The 21,519-nt window shown below is 46.8% G+C and overlaps 4 protein-coding genes across 4 annotated transcripts; 2 read left to right on the top strand and 2 right to left on the bottom strand.

The window, feature by feature from the left end:
• Positions 1-1,469: 1,469 nt before the first annotated feature.
• PtA15_10A615 (uncharacterized protein) lies at positions 1,470-2,216 on the top strand (the record flags this gene model as incomplete). The annotated part of the gene is made up of 1 exon (XM_053160809.1): positions 1,470-2,216. One exon carries the CDS (start codon positions 1,470-1,472, stop codon positions 2,214-2,216), a length of 747 nt encoding a protein of 248 aa, XP_053024746.1.
• Positions 2,217-4,812: 2,596 nt separating this feature from the next.
• PtA15_10A614 (uncharacterized protein) lies at positions 4,813-7,039 on the top strand (the record flags this gene model as incomplete). Its single annotated transcript, XM_053160808.1, has 5 exons — positions 4,813-5,070; positions 5,202-5,532; positions 5,646-5,992; positions 6,086-6,193; positions 6,329-7,039. 5 exons carry the CDS (start codon positions 4,813-4,815, stop codon positions 7,037-7,039), a joined length of 1,755 nt encoding a protein of 584 aa, XP_053024745.1.
• An 832-nt stretch (positions 7,040-7,871) lies between these two features.
• PtA15_10A613 (uncharacterized protein) lies at positions 7,872-9,565 on the bottom strand (the record flags this gene model as incomplete). Its single annotated transcript, XM_053160807.1, has 5 exons — positions 7,872-8,478; positions 8,559-8,859; positions 8,930-9,098; positions 9,174-9,397; positions 9,478-9,565. The coding sequence occupies 5 exons, from the start codon at positions 9,563-9,565 to the stop codon at positions 7,872-7,874; spliced, it is 1,389 nt and encodes a 462-aa protein (XP_053024744.1).
• A 5,603-nt stretch (positions 9,566-15,168) lies between these two features.
• On the bottom strand, positions 15,169-15,773 carry PtA15_10A612 (uncharacterized protein; the record flags this gene model as incomplete). The annotated part of the gene is made up of 2 exons (XM_053160806.1): positions 15,169-15,454; positions 15,523-15,773. 2 exons carry the CDS (start codon positions 15,771-15,773, stop codon positions 15,169-15,171), a joined length of 537 nt encoding a protein of 178 aa, XP_053024743.1.
• Positions 15,774-21,519: the final 5,746 nt, after the last annotated feature.

Here is a 21,519-nt window from a genome sequence, read left to right as displayed (position 1 = left end):
AAGTGCAGGGAACTGCACCCCATTGCTACCAGTCTGACCAACTCCGGTCTGACAGTGACAAAACTCTGAGAATGTCGAAGCTGGTTTGGCGCCTCTCAAATGCAGCATCAGCGACGACCGGCCGGGTTAGTTGTATGGAATCTGATGAAATTGACAAGAATAGAAGCCGGATGCGTAGATGCTTGGCCGGCTCGCCAGCACTTCTAGACTCACGCATGATCTTTACAGCCTACGGGAGGCCGTCCATTGCAAGAGACACGATTCAAGCACACTCCAAAGGTGGTCCGGTGGAAAACTGTAACATCGAGAGGCTGATTCCTCTCGGTCTGGTCGGCCGTACCGATGGGAATCTTTCTCGGAGTGACCGGCCACAGGGAGGCTAAGGACCTGTACTGTGGGCTTCAATTTTGCAAAATTGCTACTCTGATTGTTCTCTACACAAAAATTGAAAGCAAAAGGACGGGTCAACTGTTGAAATTCTTCACTTTTGGGCTCAATACTGCATTTTGGTGATGTTCAGTTTTAGTTCTAGGAATTCTTTAGCAAGATAAATTTGGAAATTTTCAATTTTCATGCCCTATGGTACAGGCCCTAATTCTTCTCGGTGTGGTCGGCCGTACCGAGGGGAATTAATCTCGGTGTGACCGGTCATCGAGACGCTAATTCATCGTGGCAAGGTTAAGGTCAATGAATTCAGTGACAAAAGGGGATTGGTATGAAGTGCACATTGCATTTGGTTTATCGAATACTTACACTTCTGCGGTGTTGCAGGGCTGACAGTGCTGCTGCTTGAGCTCGACGACTTTCTCCCGAAAAAGCCCATTCCACTGCCAGTGTCGAAATATGCCGCCGTTGACTTGTGATGGAATAGGCATTGGGGGAGGATTTAAGGTCCGCGTGGGGTTGTTTGCTCCACTCGTGCTTAATGTGATTCAGCCATCCTATGTGTTATCGGCTTTTGGGAGTCACCGGACTGCTTTGATTGCCACCTTCTCTTATTGGACTGTTGCCTACATTTTTTCAGGACTTTATTTGTCTTTCTGACAGCCGGGACCACATCAGCGTCATTGAGGGGGGCCGTCCTGACCCGTGCGTGGATGTCCCTCAAGCCTGGGCGTGTGGGGAAGGGGAAGAATTTTCTTCCCGCCTCGGAGTCGGCTGGCACAAGCTGTCCCGCCTCTCTGAACCCGGCTGCGTAAGCCGCGTAGCTCTGTGGAGTTGATGTTTCTGCTCTGCTTTGCTCTCCATCAGTTGAAGTAACGACGCGAAGGATGTCGCGTTCAACCAACCTTTGCATCGGTGGCGCAATCACCGCATCAGCTTCTATGTATGTACCTTGAGGAGTCTTCTGGCTCCAGTTAGACTGTAGGTCTGTATCAATTTCCCAGCTGCTGGGTTAGGGCAAAAACGGAGCATGCGATGTTTCCGGCTACCACTTGATTCCATCGCGAACAAAGCAATCGAAGCAGATGGCCACAGAAGAGACCAAGCACAGTCCACCGGCTAGCGACTCCAAGCTGGCACTCCTACCAACGGCGGAGGATAACTATTCGACCAGACTGATCAAAACTTCGATCACCCATGGGATCCTAAAGTTCGGGGCGTTCGAGCTAAAATCCGGCCGGCGCTCGCCATACTTTTACAACTCAGGTCTATTCAATACCGGTTTCCTGCTCAACCTGCTCGGCTTGTCGTATGCATCGAAAATAATCGAGTTGAAGGACCAGCTCAAGTTCGATGTGATTTTCGGGCCGGCGTACAAGGGCATCCCGATTGCCTCGATCACGGCCGCCGAGCTCAACCGACTCGATCCGCTGAAGTACGACTCTCTCGGGTTCAGCTTCGACCGAAAGGAGGCCAAGACGCATGGCGAAGGCGGCTCGATCATCGGCAGCCCACTCAAAGGCAAGCGGGTGCTCGTCGTCGATGATGTGATCACCGCCGGAACAGCAATCAGACAGTCGATCAGGACCATTGAACAGCACGGCGGTCACTTCGTCGGCGTCCTCGTCAACCTCGACCGACAGGAAAAATCGAACGACTCCGAGCTCAGCGCGATCGAGATCGTCGAGGCCGAGTTCAAGACTAAAGTTTACTCAATCATCAAGCTCAGTCAGATCATCGACCTCCTCAAATCCATTGATGGCTACCAGTACGAACTGCTCCAGATGGAAAACTATCGCAAACAGTGGGGCATTCAGCCCGCTCAAAAATAACCTGCCCCATGGCAACGAAAATCGAAACGTCTCTCTGGTTCCTTCTCACTCCTGCTAATAGGACTTAGCCCCATAATAGCCGGAAGCCCATTCCGCATTGTAATAGATGCAGCATTCTACTTTTCTAGTCGGAAGTCACTCTAACATTTGTGCATTGAGTTTGTATCTGAGAACACTCTATTAGAGCACCGCCCACCTCTTGTATCGTCCCCGCACATTCTCAATGGCTCGTGGGACGGGTGACAACTGCCACACCGTTGCCTACAAATACTGAAGATCAGTCTTCTACAAACAGGTAAGATAGAAGACAACAAGGAAATTAAGCAAAGTTGGATAATAAGAGAAATAAAATAGCCATGAGTAAAAATAACAGAGGAGAAAAATGAGGCCAAAACAACGGATTACAGACTTGATGGGAAGAGGTCTGAAGAGGTAGAATAGATCGGGTTAACTCCGTTGCAGGTCGAGGAAATCCTTGATCCGCCTGGAGTTCTCCGGTGGCACACAGAAAAATTCTATGTAAATAGTTCAGGGAACCAAATATGATGAATATTCACTTAAGAATAGAAAAATGCAAGATATGCACACAAAAGCTCTCTGGCTCTAGCCTCTAGATCATATAATCACAACATCACACACCCACCAAAAAAAATAGTGAAAGGGACAAGGTCAAGATCAAAAAAAAAAAAAAAAAAAAGAAAGAAAAGAAGAGCAACAAAAGAGAATAAAATCTGTATGATACTCCTACCATGGCAATTTGAGCAAGAGAAATATGAAGGAAGAAAGATTTCAATTCTGGCCATTATGAATCCTGAGGGGACAAGAAGGAGGAATTGTAGGCATGAGAGCTGAGCCCAAATACCACTTTGTATACACTATAACCTTTATCAACATAGACAAAACTCAGATGTCATTGCAGTTGACTTCAGAAATGTTACAGAAGCTCAGAATTCTTCAACAAGACTTAAGCTACTTTCCCTGCCAGTAATCCAAAGATCAGAGCAAGCCAACCACAAGTGTAGAAGTTGGAACTTGGTAGATAAAGAATAGAAGATGAGGTAGAAAAGACGGGGGGGAAACAGGCAAGGAGTTTTTGATTGTGGTGTGGGCATAGTTTACAAAAAGAGTTTATGAAACATTTGTGAAGGATATAGAGATTTTAGCATTTTATTTGATGTTTTACAGTTGTAAGAAGTATGGCACAAGGGTTAAAGGGCTAAAGAACCATTTCAATCATTCAAGCTAAATATCATAGGTAAATGTGTACAAATAGCAGTACTGAATGAGAGATAAGCAAGCTGGTGTATGAAAGACATCTTTAAAATGGTAGGAAGAGGTGCTGGCATGTGCTTGTGGTATTGATGATGTGAATAGCCGCAAGATCTTTTCCTATCACCACCAATATTGTAATGCACATGAAGCAAATATGTATAATCAACCCAATATCCTGTAAATAACTGATGGAAAACACAACAACAAGAACAGAAGACATACTGACTGGATGGTTTGCCTTCCAAAACAGATGTATCTAGACTCCGATTCTAGAGGATAGGGCTAGCGTCTCCTTTTCCTTTGGTTTCGGTGTCTCTTAAATCCGTTAATGAGTGGGATGAGGGGCAATAACAACAAGCCCAGGAAGAGACAATGGTGGGGAGGCATGGTGGGTGGGTGATTCTGGTCAAAACTCTTCAGTGGTGGTTCTAGCCTTGAGGGGTTATCTGCTTGATTGTGAGAACTGCTCGATGAACTGGCCCACTACTGCTTGGCACTAATCAATCAACCTCTCCAGGCGGACTCTCATCGATCATCTGATTGTACCTTCCCCGCCGCAACCCTAGATGCCAAGCCGCGCAGGCGCTCATAAGCACGAATACTTCAAGGTAAGTAGTGTTAGAGGTGTGTGTAATGGGGGCGATGATTTGAAACCCTCGCAGCAGATGCAATACTATGGCCCGTCCCGTTTGACCTTCAAGAAGTGAAACGCTGTCGAATTAACATCAACAAATGCAAAGATGCCCGGAAGATTGACCTCCCTTCCTGATCGTCGGGACAATGCCACACCTTCGTCCCGCGATCCCGAAAAGAAGGGTGATACGTACTAGGGTCATCTTTTGAGCTCCTCAAACTCAATTTGAGTATGGTTTCATCTGGAAAACTGTGTATGATTTGAGCCGCAGCAAATCATGCTCTTCAAGCTCCAAAGAATGCACCAACTCTCCGCTCGCCATCTCCATTCTCAGCTAGGCTCCAGTCTCCTCTTCAAAAACCAGCGCAAGCGGGGTGATATTGCGAATCGTGATGAGCATCCTTCTTGGTGGTCTGTTCAGGGGTCAGCACTGATGGAAAGAGACCTGCTCACCTCTCCTTGATTTCCCTCAAACGGGCGAAAGTTGGCTCTCCTCGATTTTCTGCTGCATACTCTCCGTCTCACAGGCGGGCGGCATCGACCGCAGTCACTGCGCACTGCGGGGCGTGCTGTGGTGTAAAACCCAGGGAAGGCGGCCAGCCCCACCAGCACCAACCATCTCGAACTATCCTCAGCAGAAGACTCCAAGGGACACGCGAACGGACGGCCAAGGACTGAAGACTGATAGTCATGCTCGAACCATCCTCATCCGAGTTCACTCCCTATCTTGAATATCTCGCACAGACGTCAAACTTCATCATCAAACTTATCAAGCTGATCCCAGGCTCCGATATCTTGATCCGATACGTCAAGTCCTCTCATCAGAATGACCCCTTCCGCACCTTCCTCGAAATCTCCCTAGTCTTCTTCATCATCCGCACATGGAGACAGAGTCGTACTCGAGGAGACGTAGGCAGTGGGAAAAGTTTCGTCAAACTAACTGAAAAGGTATGAGCACACACACACACACACACACCCACTGACCCGTTTGGTTTGGCGTTTCACTGACTGTCAGATCTCGTTTCACCTTTCCCGTTTGCGACTGGTCGGCTTGGCCGGGCTTACTGACACACCTCAAGGAAATTGACGAATTGATAGCCGAATGGAAGCCAGAACCACTCGTCGAGACCGCCGCGCAGACCACACAAGCATCATCCCAACCGCCGATCATCGTTGGTATTCCCAGTGTTCGAGCCAAGATCTTATACGGAGAGGCAGCCAAGAGGTTCGTGGAGAGTCCATCGCACGACTCTCCGATCGATCCCAAGGACCTCAAAGAAGTTACCAATCTGGCCAGTATTAACTTTGCTGGCTTGATTGGTAATGAGGATGTCAAACTTAGAGCAATCGAGCAGCTCCGAAGAAGTGGGGTCGGTAGTTGTGGTCCTCCTGGATTTTACGGCACCTTTGGTGTGCCGCCTGTCTTCTCTCCTGGGTCTCCATTTCAAATGTCAAATCATCGACCTGACCGACAACTAACCACTGCTGCTCGTAATGTGTCCACCACTTCATCTCTCTTATAGATGTTCATATGGAATTAGAGCGCGATATTGCCGACTTTTTGGGTCTCCAAAACTCAATCATTTATGCGCAAGGCTTCTCGACCACCTCGTCCGTGATCCCCTCGTTCAGCAAGAGAGGGGACATCATCGTCGTCGACCGAGGCGTGAATTTTTCGATCCAAAAGGGCATCCAAATCTCCCGGTCAACAATCAGATGGTTCGACCATAACGATATGGGAAGCCTCGAAAAAGTCCTCGAACAGCTCAAGTTCGAAGAAATCAAATACAGACGCAAGCTGACTCGAAAGTTCATCATCACCGAGGCTCTTTTCGAATCCGATGGACAAATATGTGATCTTCCTACAATTGTCTGCTACCCCCTCCTCGAACTCTTTCTCTATCTATCATTTGCCCAGATACATGACACTGAAAAAAGTGATTCATTTCTATTGGCTTAACAGATTAAATTGAAGGAAAAGTTCAAATTCAGGTTAATACTTGATGAAACCTGGTCGATAGGCAGTCTTGGAAAAACTGGACGAGGCTTAACGGAATACTTTGGCGTACCAGTGAGTGATTGAACAAAACATGTACACTGGATAGACGGATAGACTGGCGCCGTTTCACGTTCGATATTTTGCCCGGGTCTTTCTGTCAATCCACTATTCTCGATAGGAGCTGAATGAGATTATGGTGTTGAACAGCCGAAATCAGTAGATATTTTAGCCGGCTCATTAGCAACAAGTTTCAACTCGGGAGGTGGCTTCTGTGCGGGCTCGAACGAGGTCGTCTCTCACCAACGAATCAACTCTGCCGCACTGGTCTTTTCGGCTGCTCTGCCCCCGCTCCTAGCTACCGCTGCGTCGGAATCCATCAAGATCCTGAGCGACGGGGATGGAGTGGAACGGTTTGAGAGGTTGCGAAAGAATACTCGGCTGTTGAGGGAGATCCTCAAGCCGATCACCGGTCATCCCATGAGCGAGGAAGGACTGATCGAAATCCCATCCCACGAAGCTTCGCCGCTCATCCACATCACTCTCAAATCACCCACTCAACAAACAACAACAGCAACAGCAGCAACAACCACCACCACCACAACAATGAGCAAGCCGAATCATGAACTAAGTCCCCACTGGAGTCCCAGACAATTGGCCAACCCAGGCTTACCTCCCTCCGGTACAAAACTTAATCTGAGACGATACGAGGAACAGGAAGAGCTTCTCCAGAAGATCGTCGATCTTTCGATCGAGCAGAAGAACGTCTTGATCACTCGGACCAAGAAGGTCTGGGAACAAGAGATCGACCCGATGTGTCCTTCCCTGCGAATCTGTGTCTCCGCTGCTCTCCATACTGACGAGCTGGTCAAGGCGGCCAACAGTCTCGTCGAGGTCTTCAAACAAGTCTTGCTTGATTAATGTTTTCGTTTTTCGCTGTTCCTCAACGTTCATGAACAATTATAACTCTCATGCTCTTACTCGCACTCTTTTCCATCGGCTCTCTCTTTCTCTCAGTTTCATCTATTCTCTTCGTTGCTCGGCAGAATCTTCCATCGTTGCTTCTCGTGTTTCCCTGTGTATGATTACTTGAGCGAGTTTCTTTTTGCGACTGTGGATGGCGCCTTAGCAATGATCATCGCCTCTTTTTGTCGTCTTGTCGGACAGCCACACACATAGAAAGTGATCTTAAATCGATCAAGAGTAATGTAAGGTGTTACATAGATTGGATGGAATCCATTTCATCATATCTTTGCTATTTCCTGTGTGTATTAAGTAGATGTTTACACCTTCGTAGTGAAGTCGCGTCCAGATAGAAATGAGAAGAGCAAAACCTATCCAAAACAATGAAAATACCGCTAGCACAATTTGATGTCAGCATAGATGATCGTGCTGGTCTGAACATCCATTCCACTCTGATGTATTATGTGGCTTGGATGTAGCTGCCAACCAGGGTTGATTCACTTCCGTCTTCAGCCCCCAATTCAAACAACATGATGAAGCAATGTGGTGTGCTCAGCTAGCTCCTACCACGGTTTGGCAAGTGTAGGCCGATGAACTTAAAATAAGTAAACCCCTTCGGAGAGGTTGCGCGAAAGATCTCAGAAAATATTCAGACCTGTGACAAAGGAAGGTCAAATATTTCTATTGGAACTAGTATCTTGATGAAACAAACAGTTTGCTTTGTGGAGAATAATAAAATATGATCGACAAAGCAACAGATGTAATATCAAGCCGGATTTGTTGGGCGTCTCTAAACAAATTGCTTGAACGTGGCCTTGTTGGCATCCGAGAGTTTCTTAGCGAATCGGACGATGACAGCTTTGACAGCTGGTTTACCCTGGCCATGGTTACTTTCCATCTCCTTTCGTAGCTCGGTGACTTCTTCGGGCTCAAGGGCGGCGGTCAAGATGTCCAATTCGCTCAGTTGTCCTTCGATCACACTCGCATTGGCACTTTCACCGTCGGCCAAGAAGTAGTTGGATCCAGTGACAATACCTTGGATCGTTTTCTTCTCCTTTTTCAAGTTTTTCTTGGCGGCCTCCTTCGCTTTCTTCGCGGCTTCCTTGGCCGACTTCGACTCCTCGTTCTTTTTCTCCAACTCTTGTTTGGCTTTCAGTTCGGCCTCTTCCTTTTCTTTTATCTGTTGGGCAGAGAGCGTCGGAGGTGTGGTAGCCGAGGCGTTGGGTCCTTTGCGCTTCGCCTCTCTGGCCAAACGTTCCTCCGTCTTGAACCGCTTCATCCGTGGATCGAGGGACAAGGCGGTCTCAACGAGATTCCTTCGTCTCGCGTTGTCCTCCTTTTTACGGCGTTCGCGCTCAGAACGGTTTTTGTTTTCAATGTGTCGCTTTTCAGTTCGTCTAAGTTTGAATAAAGAGGTGGGCCCGGTCAATGAGCCGCATTGTTCTGATTATTCAGTATAATGAACTAAGCAACTTACGAGTCAGAGCCTTCATTGGCGTCCTTATCCTTCCATTCAAAGCTCCTCCAGCTGTCGAACTTGAGCCAAAAGTCATAGAAGTTTTCGACCTCTTCCCGAGTGCTGTTAATGTCGCCTATGGAAGCGACTGGCTGATGGATACTGAATCGAGACTCTCGTTCGAACACGGGGCGATAGAGTTTAAAGAAAGCTTCGGGGCTCGCATTCACCTCCTTTTCAGATGGGATGTCTCCATCATCAATTTCTTCATCGACCGAGTCAAATTGTCGTCGCTTGACTGGGTCTGACAATGTCTCGTAGGCTGGTATAGTAGTCTGATATGAGTACGTGCTGGTTCGACAATAACAGAAAAAGGGAAATGTGCACCGCACCTTTAGAAATGCATTTGAAAAAGCTGTCATCGTTCGCGTTGCCCGCTTGTCCAGCTTTCTTGTCGGGATGATGACGCAAGACTTTCTTTCGGTGAGCCCGCTTGATTTGATCAGGCGTAGCTTTCCAGCGCAATGAAGATAATCCCAACACGGCATATTGGTCTTGATTCTAGTTTCCAAGGGAAGAAGTTGGAAGCATCAGGCATAAAGCTGGAAGTTCAAGATCAGCCAGATTCGGACTTACCTTCCAATCACGTGGATCGAGCTCAAGCAGGTATCTACTTTCAGGCTCCTCTCCTACTCCATCATCCACTTCATCACCAAGATCATCAGCCGAGTCGTTCTTGGCAGCTTCTAATTCCTTGGCGATGGCAGCTTCATGTTCGGCTAAAGTCCAGTTGTTCAGGACCCGAGCGGCATGGAATTGGAAGGTGCGGCCAACCGGTAAGATTTCGCGCGGCTCAGGCGCTGTTATTTGGTGGCAGCAAAGATGTCGAGAATAAGCCCATTCGGCACAATAAATGCAGACTCTCAAATTGTGAACTTACCAGCTAGTTTACCGATCGAGGGTTTGGTGTAACCCACGGTGATTTGGAAATCCAGCGTGATAGGAATCGTGATAGTTTCGGAAGCCATGGTGCTGCAAGTGGAGACTGAAAATGTGTCGCGCTGGAGTTCGTGGTTGGAGGTTTGTCAGTGCGGAAAACGTGCGCTGCGCTTGACAAGTAGGGCAACAAAAAGCTGTGAAACCTGTGGCTTGCTCACCTTTCACATGCCGGCAGCTGAGCCGCCTCGGCTCGGCGTCGGCTGAGAGCGTCCGGTCGGGAAAGAGCCGGATGACGCATTTACAAACACCTGGTCAGTCGACATAAACCTAGTATGAAGCATACCCCAGACCCGCGTGGGAAACAGCCTCCAAGCTACCTTTGCCGCATTTTGAAAACTTCCCAAACTTCTGGAGCATCCAGAACTTCCGGCCGACTCCCCCCCTTCAGGTCGGCCTTGAGCCACAAAGTCAGAACTCCTACACCTCTCCACCCTTACAACCCTTACACCTCGCCCCTCGCCACCCTTAAAAATCAGTAACCCTACATCTGGCTAGCCTTACACCTCGCCAGCCTTACACCTCGCCAGCCTTACACCTTGCCAGCCTTACAACTCGCTACCCTTACAACTCGCTACCCTTCCCTCGCACCACCTCGCTCGCACCCACCTTGCTCGCACCCACCTTGCTCGCACCCACCTCGCTCGCACCGTTACACCTCCCTCGCTACCCTTACACTACATACCTAGCACCTCGCTCCAGCACCCTTTCACCTTGCTGATTTCCCTGATAGACTCCTTGGTACCCATATGTATATACCATTACAAGTCACTCCACTTCACCACCCTGACACCTCACAACTGGTGCTACCTCTAAACCTTGTCCCCCTTTTCCCCTTCAGTCATTTCAAAAAGCTTCACATGTTTTCTGATCAAGTTTGACTAATATGTTGTATCTTGTTGTCCAATCAATCAGGTATTTGCAAGTCATTGTTTCAAAAATACAGATGAGAGCAGATAAATGGTTATAACAGGCAGTTATGAATTCATAGAAAGATAAGTCAAGGATATTAATGAAATAGAGCAAGCAACAGATGATGAGATGAAATGGAGTCAGATTGATCAATCAGTTGCATCAATAGTTATAAGCAACTATGAACCATCCATTTGTAAATTTTTACAGCTGCCACGGCACCATCCTCCTCCACATGCTCTAGTGCATCCTCTTCTTGCGTCTTTCCATTTGCAGGAGATGGTGAGGGGCAAGATGAGGATGCACTGAAGAGCAAGGAGCCAGAAATGAAGGAGATGATGCCCTCAAGGCTGAAACACTGTTCTGCGCTACAAAAAAGCGGTATTTTAGCGCAGCGCAGCGGGGAACCGCTGCGCAGTCAGCCCAAAAAGCGGTAGCACAGCGCCAGTCCCGCTGCAAATAGCGGGGCTTGCTTTTTCCCCAACCCAAAAAGTGGTAGCACAGCAGGCGGCGCCGCTCCTTTCAGTGCTGCACAGTGGACACCAAAAAAGCTGCACCTTGCACTGCGCTGCACTTTTTGGCTGGCACAGGGGGAGTGCTACGCGGCCAGCTCAAAAAGTGGTAGCGCAGCAATGGTTCCGCTGCGCTACCACTGAAAATAGTGGGTAACCGCTTCTTGCCAGACCCAAAAAGTGGTAGCGCAGTGGGCGGGGATGCTACTTTCAGTTGATACCGGAGCTTAGCCTTGAGCAATTTGAGCTTTCCTTTCATGGGGAATTGGGGCAGGATATCTTGGAATTGAACATCTGGATTTTCAGGATCAATTTTGCGCGTATCTGCGCTGAAACTACACTAAAATCTAAAATAGCTTTGCACCCTGTGCGTGTAGCTTTAGCGCGGATGCGCGCAATTGCGCCAACTCTACACTAAAAAATAGTGCATTTGCGCTGCGCTACACTACACCACAGTCAATAGAAGGTGTTCCTGATGTGTAATATCTCCTTGGAGCTTACAATGTCTTCTAGAGAGTGTATTCTTATTGCAGAAAAAATTTGGGGCCGTTTGGAGCACCTCAGATAAGGTTTTGGGGGTTTACCTTAGTAGGAAATCCGCCAAATCCGCCCCCCCCGGCTACACAGGGTCTCCCTGAGGAGGGATAATGCCGTGTTTTAAACAGTGCATTCCTATAGCAGAAAAAATTTAGGGTTGTTTGGAGCAACATAGATAAGGTTTTGGGAGTTTGCCTTAGTAGGAAATTTGCCAAATCCGCCCCCCGGCTACACAGGGTCTCCCTGGGGAGTACTAATGCCGTGAAGCTCACAATATTCTCTCAAGAGTGTATTTAGATTGCTGTAAAACTCTTAGGGTGTTTGGGTACAATAGCGACAAGATATAATTTTTTTTGTATATTCCGACATCTTTTGTTAAATTAATGTATCAACTCCCATTCTCGAGAGGGGAATTAATTAATCAACTCCCAAAATGATTTTGGGGCCGCGCGAGGTCCCGAGGACCCAGGGGGGACGTCCCAAGACGGTCCACCCAATGTAAACGACTTTTGGGAGTTGATTTATTAATTCTTGGGAGTCAATTTTTCAACTCCCTAATTTTATTCATTCAAAAGTTTCTTTTGATGATTTCTGGAAACATTATCCTATGGTTTTAATGAGGAAAATCCAATCAGCATATTCCAATCCACCAGTGGTCAATAGGAATTAACAGATGTGAAAGTGTGTAAATTGGAAGCCACAATTTTTCACTGGGACACCCTGGATGTATTTTCTTAATTCAGGTATTATTTAATCATGATTGAGCAAATTCGAATAAGTTTTAAAATTAAGAGGGCATGAAATTCATCAAGGGTGTCCCAAGCAACTGGTGTTCATGAATTGAGATGTATATGCACATCTTGGGGGGTATACACCCTTGATGAATATGAAGCACTCAGAATAGATGCAGAATGCATTAAAAATTGATCAAATCACAATTACTTCCCCAAATCCAAAAATCATAATAAGGGTGTTCAAAGTTGAAATCATATTTTTTTCAAATCATAAAATCATAAAATCATAACACTTTTGAGTGATCATTTTTTATGTACCATTTTAGAATTGTTGCTCTTTTTTGAGTGATTGGGTGTTACACATTTTTTTCAGATTAAAATTTTATGAATTTATGGTGTTATAATTTTATGCAGTCAACTTTGAACACCCCTAATGCCTTCCTAAAAATTAAATCCAAAAAATCCATTCACAGACCATATTTATCACCCTCTCTAGCAGAAAGAATCCAATCTTTGTTTGACAATAAATTCCAAACCACTCATATTTCTTGAGATTTTATTTCATAATACAACCAGGAACACTTAAAAGTACCCAAATAGAGATGCCAGGTATTATAAAGCTGTCATAATTTTTCTAGCAGATCTTAATCACTTATTTTTGAGGTAATACCCTGGATGCAACCTATATTTGATGCTCAATAACTTCTAAACAACTGGGATTTCTCAAAATATTTCTTCAGAATAAAATCAAAAACATTCAAAAGCCCCCACAGCAGGGTGCCTGGCAATGCGCATTGGAAAAACTTGAATAAGCTTTCTAGCAGTTCAGAGATGGCCCCCAACTGAGTTCCCCCCACCGGGCCCAACCGCTGCCCAGCCACCAGCCAGGAACCAATCCAGCACCCGCCCAAAAAAAATTCATTGGTGAGCCGTCTCTTTTTTCACATCCATTGCCTGCCAACCACTCACAATTTCTTTTTGGCTCCCTCCTAATTGTCTCCTGCCCAATTGCCCACACGCCGCTAGGAATCCCAGCCCCCCAGCCTCCAGCCGGCACCCGAGCAGCCAGCCATCCATTTTTTTCATTCTGTTGTGTTCCCTCCCCTCCCCACCCCCCTCCTTCACATCTCTCCCCAGGAAACCTCTTCCAGCGGCCCGGAAATCCCAGCTGGTGACTCACACTGGTTGGTCCTAACCCTATTCCAGACACCAGCAGCTAGTTTGTTGCAACCGCGGTCAAGAAACTCATCTGTTTAATCATTGTAAGCGTGGGTTTTTTCCTCAATACCCCGCTCCCCAAACCACTGCTGGCACCAATGGTGCCCCCAGACAATGCCGATTGAACCATCCAACAACCAATTCAGCATTACCCGCCAAGTAAACCTCTTGCCCTTTGCCAATGCACACGGCGAGCCACAACAAATCCTACCTGCTGCCGATTCAGCCGCCTCACTCACAGGAGGAGGCCTGCAGGTTGTTCTTTGAAGACAGCGACCTCAACCAAACCAACCGCGGCCGCACCGGCCCGGCCATCTGTCTCCCGTAGCGCCCAAGGAAATGTTTGAGCCCTCCATGGCAAACCTTTCCTTGGTGCCGAGATAGGCTCGCCGCAAAGATCTACCTACCCCTTGCTCGCCCCTCCCGCCCCCCGCAAACCCGGCAATGGGCCCCACTGGTGTTCCTACTCTCTCAATCAATGGAGCAACTCCTGAAGCCAACATCCATCCCCCTTCTGCCAAAGGAGCACCCGCTCCGGCCTCACCTGAAACCAAGCCATCCCACAGTATGGTTTTGCAGGCCCAAGTCCAACCATCTCAGGAGATATGACTTGGGCCAATTGGTCTCAAATAAATGGTAAGTTGTTTTGCTATATTGTTATCAATCTGTTTTCCTTCCTTTGCTGCTTTTTAGAGCAGTGAGAGCAATGAGATACACGCTTCCTTCATGATTTTGCCCCCCAGCTACCTCTTCACATTCACATTCCAAATCAAACCTTCTCCCCAAATCCGTCACAATTGTCATGCTCTGAAATTTTCAATCATCATCATCATCATCATCATCATCATAGTGCTGGAGAAAATGGCCAAACGGCCACCAATGGCACCAATCAACAATCTGGTCACGGACAAGGCAAAGGTGGTAAGAAGGGCCCCCAGAAAAGCACTGCTGAGTTGGATGCTGAGATATGTTGTTGTTCTTGTGCCTCTACGGAACCTTCCCTGGGCTAATGATTGTTTCTTGTCACATCAGATGGATGATTACCAGAAGGCCAATGTGTAACAGTGAGGTGCTCCTCACTGCCACCATTTGGTATCAGAAACTCAAAGACTACCAAATGTTTCTCAACAAAAAAACTTAACGGTTGTATTCCTATCCAAGTGTCAAATTGAGTTGTATCTGATAGCCTCCCACAGTGTGTGTGATCAAACACGGGGAGCTATCAGTTTTTCTTAGTTATTCCAGTTGGGTTATCATCTATTTTAGATTTTTTCCCTCCCTCCCCTCCTCTGACTATGGTCCATGGAATCTATGCTCCAATATTGTGCAATTCTAGTTTGTTTTCCAACAAAAAATTAAGTGAAAAACTGCTACATTTCCTCCTTTTTATTGTGTTTTTTTGTCTCATTGCCATGATAAAGCTTGGCCCTTTCAGTTATGATTGGTTTGAAGGGGTTGCTTATACATATCAACTGTCTGGGAGATCACTCCGCACCCCAGTGATCATCTGCTTTGCCTTTTTGCCATACACTCAGGAACTTATTGCATCTAGACCAACAAACCAGGTTCTTTTTCTTACATATCTTCTAAACTGTAAGTGTCTTAGTGTACATAGGTAGCAAGGATCAAAGAAAGCATAAGCTGAAAGATTGCTGGAGAGAGGTGTAGCAGCGAGGTGTAAGGTAGTAGCAAGCTGTAATTGGTAAGGGACACACAGTGTATTTAGGGACTTTGGACTTTGGTTTGAGGCTGCGCTGGGAGGTGGGAGGCAGGCGGTAGCGAGGTGCTAGGTATGTAGTGTAAGGGTAGCAAGGGAGGTGTAAGGGTACGAGTGAGGTGGGTACGAGGTGTAAGGGTGCAAGCGAGGTGGGTGCGAGCGAGGTGGGTGCGATCAAGGTGGTGCAAGGGAAGGGTAGCGAGTTGTAAGGGTAGCGAGTTGTAAGGGTAGCAAGTTGTAAGGGTAGCAAGTTGTAAGGGTAGCGAGTTGTAAGGCTGGCAAGGTGTAAGGCTGGCGAGGTGTAAGGCTGGCGAGGTGTAAGGCTAGCGAGATGTAAGGCTGGCGAGATGTAGGGTTACTGATTTTTAAGGGTGGCGAGGGGCGAGGTGTAAGGGTTGTAAGGGTGGAGAGGTGTAGGAGTTCTGACTTTGTGGCTCAAGGCCGACCTGAAGGGGGGGAGTCGGCCGGAAGTTCTGGATGTTCCAGAAGTTTGGGAAGTTTTCAAAATGCGGCAAAGGTAGCTTGGAGGCTGTTTCCCACGCGGGTCTGGGGTATGCTTCATACTAGGTTTATGTCGACTGACCAGGTGTTTACAAAAGGAGTTGTTCATGGAGAGTCATGGAGTCATGAATTGGTGCCCGACTGATCTCCGAGGTGCAACTGACACACGTCAACCTTCAAGTTCATGCAGTGTAAGAAAGCATAGCCTCATGACTTGCTTCACACGGAGTCCCGACCAGATTGCCCGGACTCCGAGTTAGCTGAAGACGCTGATGGATTGGAGGGTACATGATCAATATAAGAGCATCTCCAGCGCGGGCGGTAAATCGCGGCTGTAACGGGACTATACAGCCCCGCCCTCAAAACTTGGCCCCCATCGCGGGGGGTAAATCGGGCGGTAGTGAAAGCGGGGCGGTACAATTTTTGGCCAAGGCTCCAAATCTAGCTCCCCTCTACAGTCCCACAAAAACACAACACCATCAAAATTCCATCACCACACCGACTCCCAACCCCCGATAGCAACACCAAACATCAACTTCAAAGTCTCCTCAACAAGAATGCCACCAAAATCCAGTACCAAATCCACCCCAGCTCCCGCAACCACACCAAAAAAGAGTGTTTCGAAGGCAAAGAAACCAAGTACGTGAAAAATATCCACACATCAAATTCAAGCTATGTACATCAGATTGACTCATTCTTTATAGATGCTCGTACTATTGACATTGTTGAGGACGAAACCAGAAACAATACCAAGCCACCTTCAAAAAAAATCAAGTCAAAAGATGATAAAACCACCGACGAGCATCCCAAAGTCGACAAACCTACCATCCCAAACGATTCAACCAAAAAACCTCAAAAGAAGAAGTCCAAGGCCCCCAAAAAGAAGAAAAATACCAAAGAAAATGTGGACGAATCGGACAGCGATGAGCCGACTCAAATTCGATTCCCAAACTATAAAGAGGACGAGGACGTAGAGATTTGTTGTTCTTGGCTTGAAACGACCGAGGATCCGTTAAATTCCACAAATCAGACGTCCGATACTTTCTGGGAACGAGTTCGAGAGCATTACTTATCAAAGGTCCCGATTTACAAACGACCGTTGAAGAGCATCAAAACTCGTTGGCAGACCATTCAGCGCGCTGTAAACAAGTTTAATGGATGCTATAAGCAGATTCAAAGAGCAAACCAGAGCGGAACGACCGGTCAGGATCAGATAAACGGTGCACTTAAGCTGTATGCGGCGCTCGAGAAACGATCGTTCAATCATCTCCGATGCTTCAACATCCTTTCTCCATCGCCAAAGTGGAACGAATATTGCTCGACTCTTGATGAAAAAAATAACAAAACCACAACCACTGAATCCGACTTACCTCCATCCAGCGCTATGTATGATCTCTCCTCGGAAATAAACCCGTCGGATGCTGCAAGTGATGTTACTCAAGTCGCCTCTCAGTCAAAGGCACTTGTTCTCGCCCGACCTACTGGAAACAAGAAGGCCAAGGAGGCGAGGATCCAGGAGATAAAAGACGCGAAATGGAAGGAAGACATGGTTAAAGTCCATCGCGATCTGGCCTCACAATTGCAAGCCCAGAATGCAATTCTAGCCGAGCAGAAGGATGCAATGGTCACGATGGCCGAAGAATCGATCATGAGGACCGATCTAACTACTCTTCCGCCAGCCCAACGAGTATTTTTCGAGTGGAAACAAGAAAAGATTCTGGATAAGATAAAACGAGAGAGAGACATGGAGGCGAAAAAAAGGGAAGAGGAAGAGAGGAAAAAGGAGCAAGAACGGAAGGAAGCAGAGGAAGCAAAAAATGATTCAACTCGAATACAGAAAACCAGGGCCAAAAAAACGACCGTCCAAATAAGAAAACAAGCTGCGGTGGAGGTAGAGGAGGTGGAAGACGATGATGAAGATGAAGATCAAGGAAACGAAGAATCTTCAGATGAATCTGATGATGAGAACAACACGGAAGAAGATATTAATGAAGATGAGGAAGGTGGAGCCGAAGAAGAAGATAGCGCCGAAGAAGAAGATAGCGACTGATTTTTGATGTTTGCTCCGAGATCAACTCCGTGTTTGCTCCGATCTCAACTCCAATGGCCGACATCACCAATCCTCTTTCACATTTGTCTCCATCCTTTTTTGATCGATCCTCTTCTGCTCAATCAGCTTGTTTCCTCATCTTCTCAAGCTTGAATAAGATTGTTTTAACTGTTGTTTTCTCTTTGAATTTCTTTTTGTCACAACTGAGATTCTCGATAAAATGATTGGAGAAAAAAATTCACTTCAAGGAAAACATGAGAGCCACTTCAAGAAACAAGAGAGAAAACATGAGATTCATTCAGAGCGACCTTTCAAGGCCCAAAGATGCTTGATAAGGTCATTCTTTAGCTGGTGATGGATGGTTTTGTCACGAAGGTTTTGGTAGTTGTTAACAAATTGAGAAAACTCGACCGATTGAGTTCGGCCTGGCTTAATAGTAAGTGCAATTTTGGAGTTAGTTGAATCATCGTACTCATGTTCATGTGGCGATGCCCGTTCGTCCTCAACAATCATGTTGTGCAGTATTATACAAGCAGTCATGATATTATGCAACTTGTTTTTGCTCCAGCCTCGGGCTGGGTTGGCCACAATCGAAAACCGAGCCTGTAGGACTCCAAAAGCTCGTTCAACGTCCTTGCGGAGAGCCTCTTGCATTTTTGCGAAATGCTATCCATATAACAAAAATCAAACTCCGAAACAACTTCAAGCACATGAGATTCAAATCCTTACCTTTCTTTCAAGCCCCTGTGGCTGGGAAATTGTCTTGACCAGCGCCGAATAGTCCGGATAGATGCCATCAGCAAGATAATAACCTTGCTCGTAGGTGTTTCTGTTGATCGTGAACTGGCATTCCGGAGCGACACCGTTGAGGAGGTTGGTGAAGAGAGGGGAAACATTGAGGATGTTGATGTCATTATGTGATCCGGGTAGCCCAAAGAAGGCATGCCAAAACCATAGGTCTTGGGATACAACACCCTCAAGAACCATCGTTGCAACCTGATTTGGAGAAATTGAGATTTATCTCAATCTACATTCAATTGGTTAAAACTACAGTCAGACGAGAGTACAGACCTTCTCCTTCCCTTGATATTGGCCTTTCCAACCGGCCGGACAATTCTTCCATGGCCAGTGCATGCAGTCTAGAGATCCGAGCATGCCGGGGAAACCCCTCTTTTCATTTATGACCAAGATTCGTTTCAAGTCATCGGCTGTTGGGTGCCTAAGATATTCCTTCCCATAGATCTCAATAACGGCGGCACAAAAACGAGTGAGACTTTCGATGGCCGTGCTTTCGGAGATGCGAAGGTACTCATCGTTTGCATCTGCAGCTCCTCCGTAGGCTAGCATACGGATTGACGAAGTAATTTTTTGGAGCGGGTGCAAGCCAGGCTTGCCGAGTGCATCGTTTTTCTGGACAAAATATTGGTCATACTCCGTGATATCGTGTACAATCTTTAAGAAAAGCGGCCTATGCATCCGGAAACGTCGCCGGAACAAGTTTTCCGTGTAGATTGGTGAATCACTGAAGTAATCTTTGAATAGTTGATCGTATCCAGCTTGAAAGTTGCGTGGTAGGTTGGGTGACCGACCTGGTTGCGAGCCTCCATGTTTTGGCTGAGGTTTGCTGTCCTGGTCTTCTTCGGCGAGAATCATTGCCGTATCCGAGATGACTGATTGGATCATCCTTGATGCAGAGAGTATGGCGAATTGTGATTTCAGGATGTTTTCAAAGATTGAATGGTGTTCCATGCTGGCTGCTTGGTACTGGGGAGGAATGCCGAGCCGGAATTCGAGGTTGATGGTGATTTGCAGCCTTGACCTAGCTACTTTGCGGTGGTTGACTCGCCGGCTGTAAAACTTGAATATCCAAAGTTCGGGCTGCAACCGCGGGTTTTACAGCCGCAAAACTACCGCCACTCAGACGCTCACAACCCACCACACTCACATAAACACTCTCCTCTTTCCCAATACATAGACCAAAAATCAGGACTTCAAGATGTATCTATATATCCCACTAGTCTCCCTCTTGGCCTCCTTGGTGGTTGTCCCTGTTGTCCCTGCTTCTCACATTTCCCCACGTGACTGGCTGGGCGGCGGCGGCGGCGGTGTCAACCCCGGTGGCGGCGGCAGCGGTAGCAGTTGCATCACTGTTCTATGCAATCCGAAATGTCACTGTGTTTGATTGATGCTGGGAGAGCAGTTGAGGTGCGGAAACAGCGGAACAGGTGAGCCCCTTCACCCGAGTCGAACCTGCTTTCGGACCTGGATATCTGACTCGAAGGCTACCTCCATGTCAATCTGTAGCTTATCCGCGACGGCCGGCAGAGGCTCGTCTAGAGTCTAATCCTTAACTCGGCCAACATTTTCCAATTCAATCGGCGCTCGCACACGGCACCTCTCGATCATCTCCTGGTTAACCCTTCACCTCTTCTCGTATTTGTCTGCCAATCTAAAATCTGAAAGTCTGGTATGAGTAGCTATGCTGTAGCGCTCAGATCCTTGTCGCGACTCTTCTTTCCCACTCAGTTTTGTCTATCTTGTCATCAGACCTTGCAAGAGGCAGTTCAGCAACATACTTTATTTTATCTGGTCATTCTTCAGATTTCACTTGAGGACAGTTGTAAGGGTAGTTCGCTTCCACATGAGATGATGGTGAGGATTGATGCTCGAAACGCATGCACCCAGATGAATATGTTGTAGTAATTTTTCTCCGGGTTCCTAGCCGGATTATTCAACTCAAGGGAGTTTTGGTTGGCCGGCTAAACGCTGAGGGTAGGTGAAGTCCTAACTTAACTAAGTCCCACCCTCCTACAGGTGGAGTGGTAAAACACTGGTTGCATTGCGCCGACCGGAGGGAGGGACTTACGTGCTAAACGGACTTACAGGCTGACAGCATTTGGTTTTTTGTGGGGACTTTTTTAAAACTGCTCTCACCCATCCATTTCCTGTCCAATTTCATTATTGTTTGGATTTCCATGATGACCAAAGTCTTCTTTATCCATGTACTATGCAAGCCACCTATCCCCAACCTGCCTTCTTGATCTGCAATGTCCCTTGTAACATCATGAGTTTTGGATTCTGTACAGTGTGAACTTTGTCGAACTTAACCCAAGTCCCTCGCTGCTGCGGGCGTCTGGTCTTGCAAAGCAAGCCTTTGATAGCCCTTGGCAGGAGGGACTTGCACCTTATCGACCCGTTTTGTGGGGGGTAGATTTTAAATTTAGGTGGCAGGAATTTTCAAACCTTTATAATTCCTTGCTTCCGTAACATTTTGTGGAATAAATTACCTTGGGTGATAGCCCTGCTTCTTGCCATCCTCTCCACCAAAACTGTGCTCAATCATGATGATCCTTCCTCTCCAAATAAATTTCCCCATTAAATACAAACTTGAAATCCATTGGACTTTGTTTACAGAGGGGGTCCGTGAATATCTAAGCAGGTCCAAGCGCACTAGCATATATACATAACGGTCATCTAGCAATCTAAACATGAAACCAAGATCACATAATTTTGAGGGTCTGTGCGCTGCAGAAATGAAAGAAATTACAGAAGTCGCTAAGATTCTTGGTGACTCTATACATTGCATTTTTCTTACTTTAATTCTAGTAAAATACTGGTATGGAAAAAGATAGAAAAAAAAACCAAAATTTTGCTCAGCATGTTGGGTCTTGAAGGAAGTAAAATAGTAGCAACATTTGAGCAATACGTGATCTGTGGAATTAAAAAAAGGAAAAGTGGTGTGAAAATTTCATTCTAGCCACGCAAGCTTGGGTCAATATGGTGTAAGTCCCTCCTGACGGTCAGG

The sequence above is a fragment of the Puccinia triticina genome, chromosome 10A (genome assembly GCF_026914185.1).
Source record: "Puccinia triticina chromosome 10A, complete sequence".
NCBI lineage: Eukaryota > Fungi > Basidiomycota > Pucciniomycetes > Pucciniales > Pucciniaceae > Puccinia > Puccinia triticina.
The sequence above is the reverse complement of the archived record's forward strand: the minus strand, read 5'-3'. Positions and strand labels throughout refer to the sequence as shown.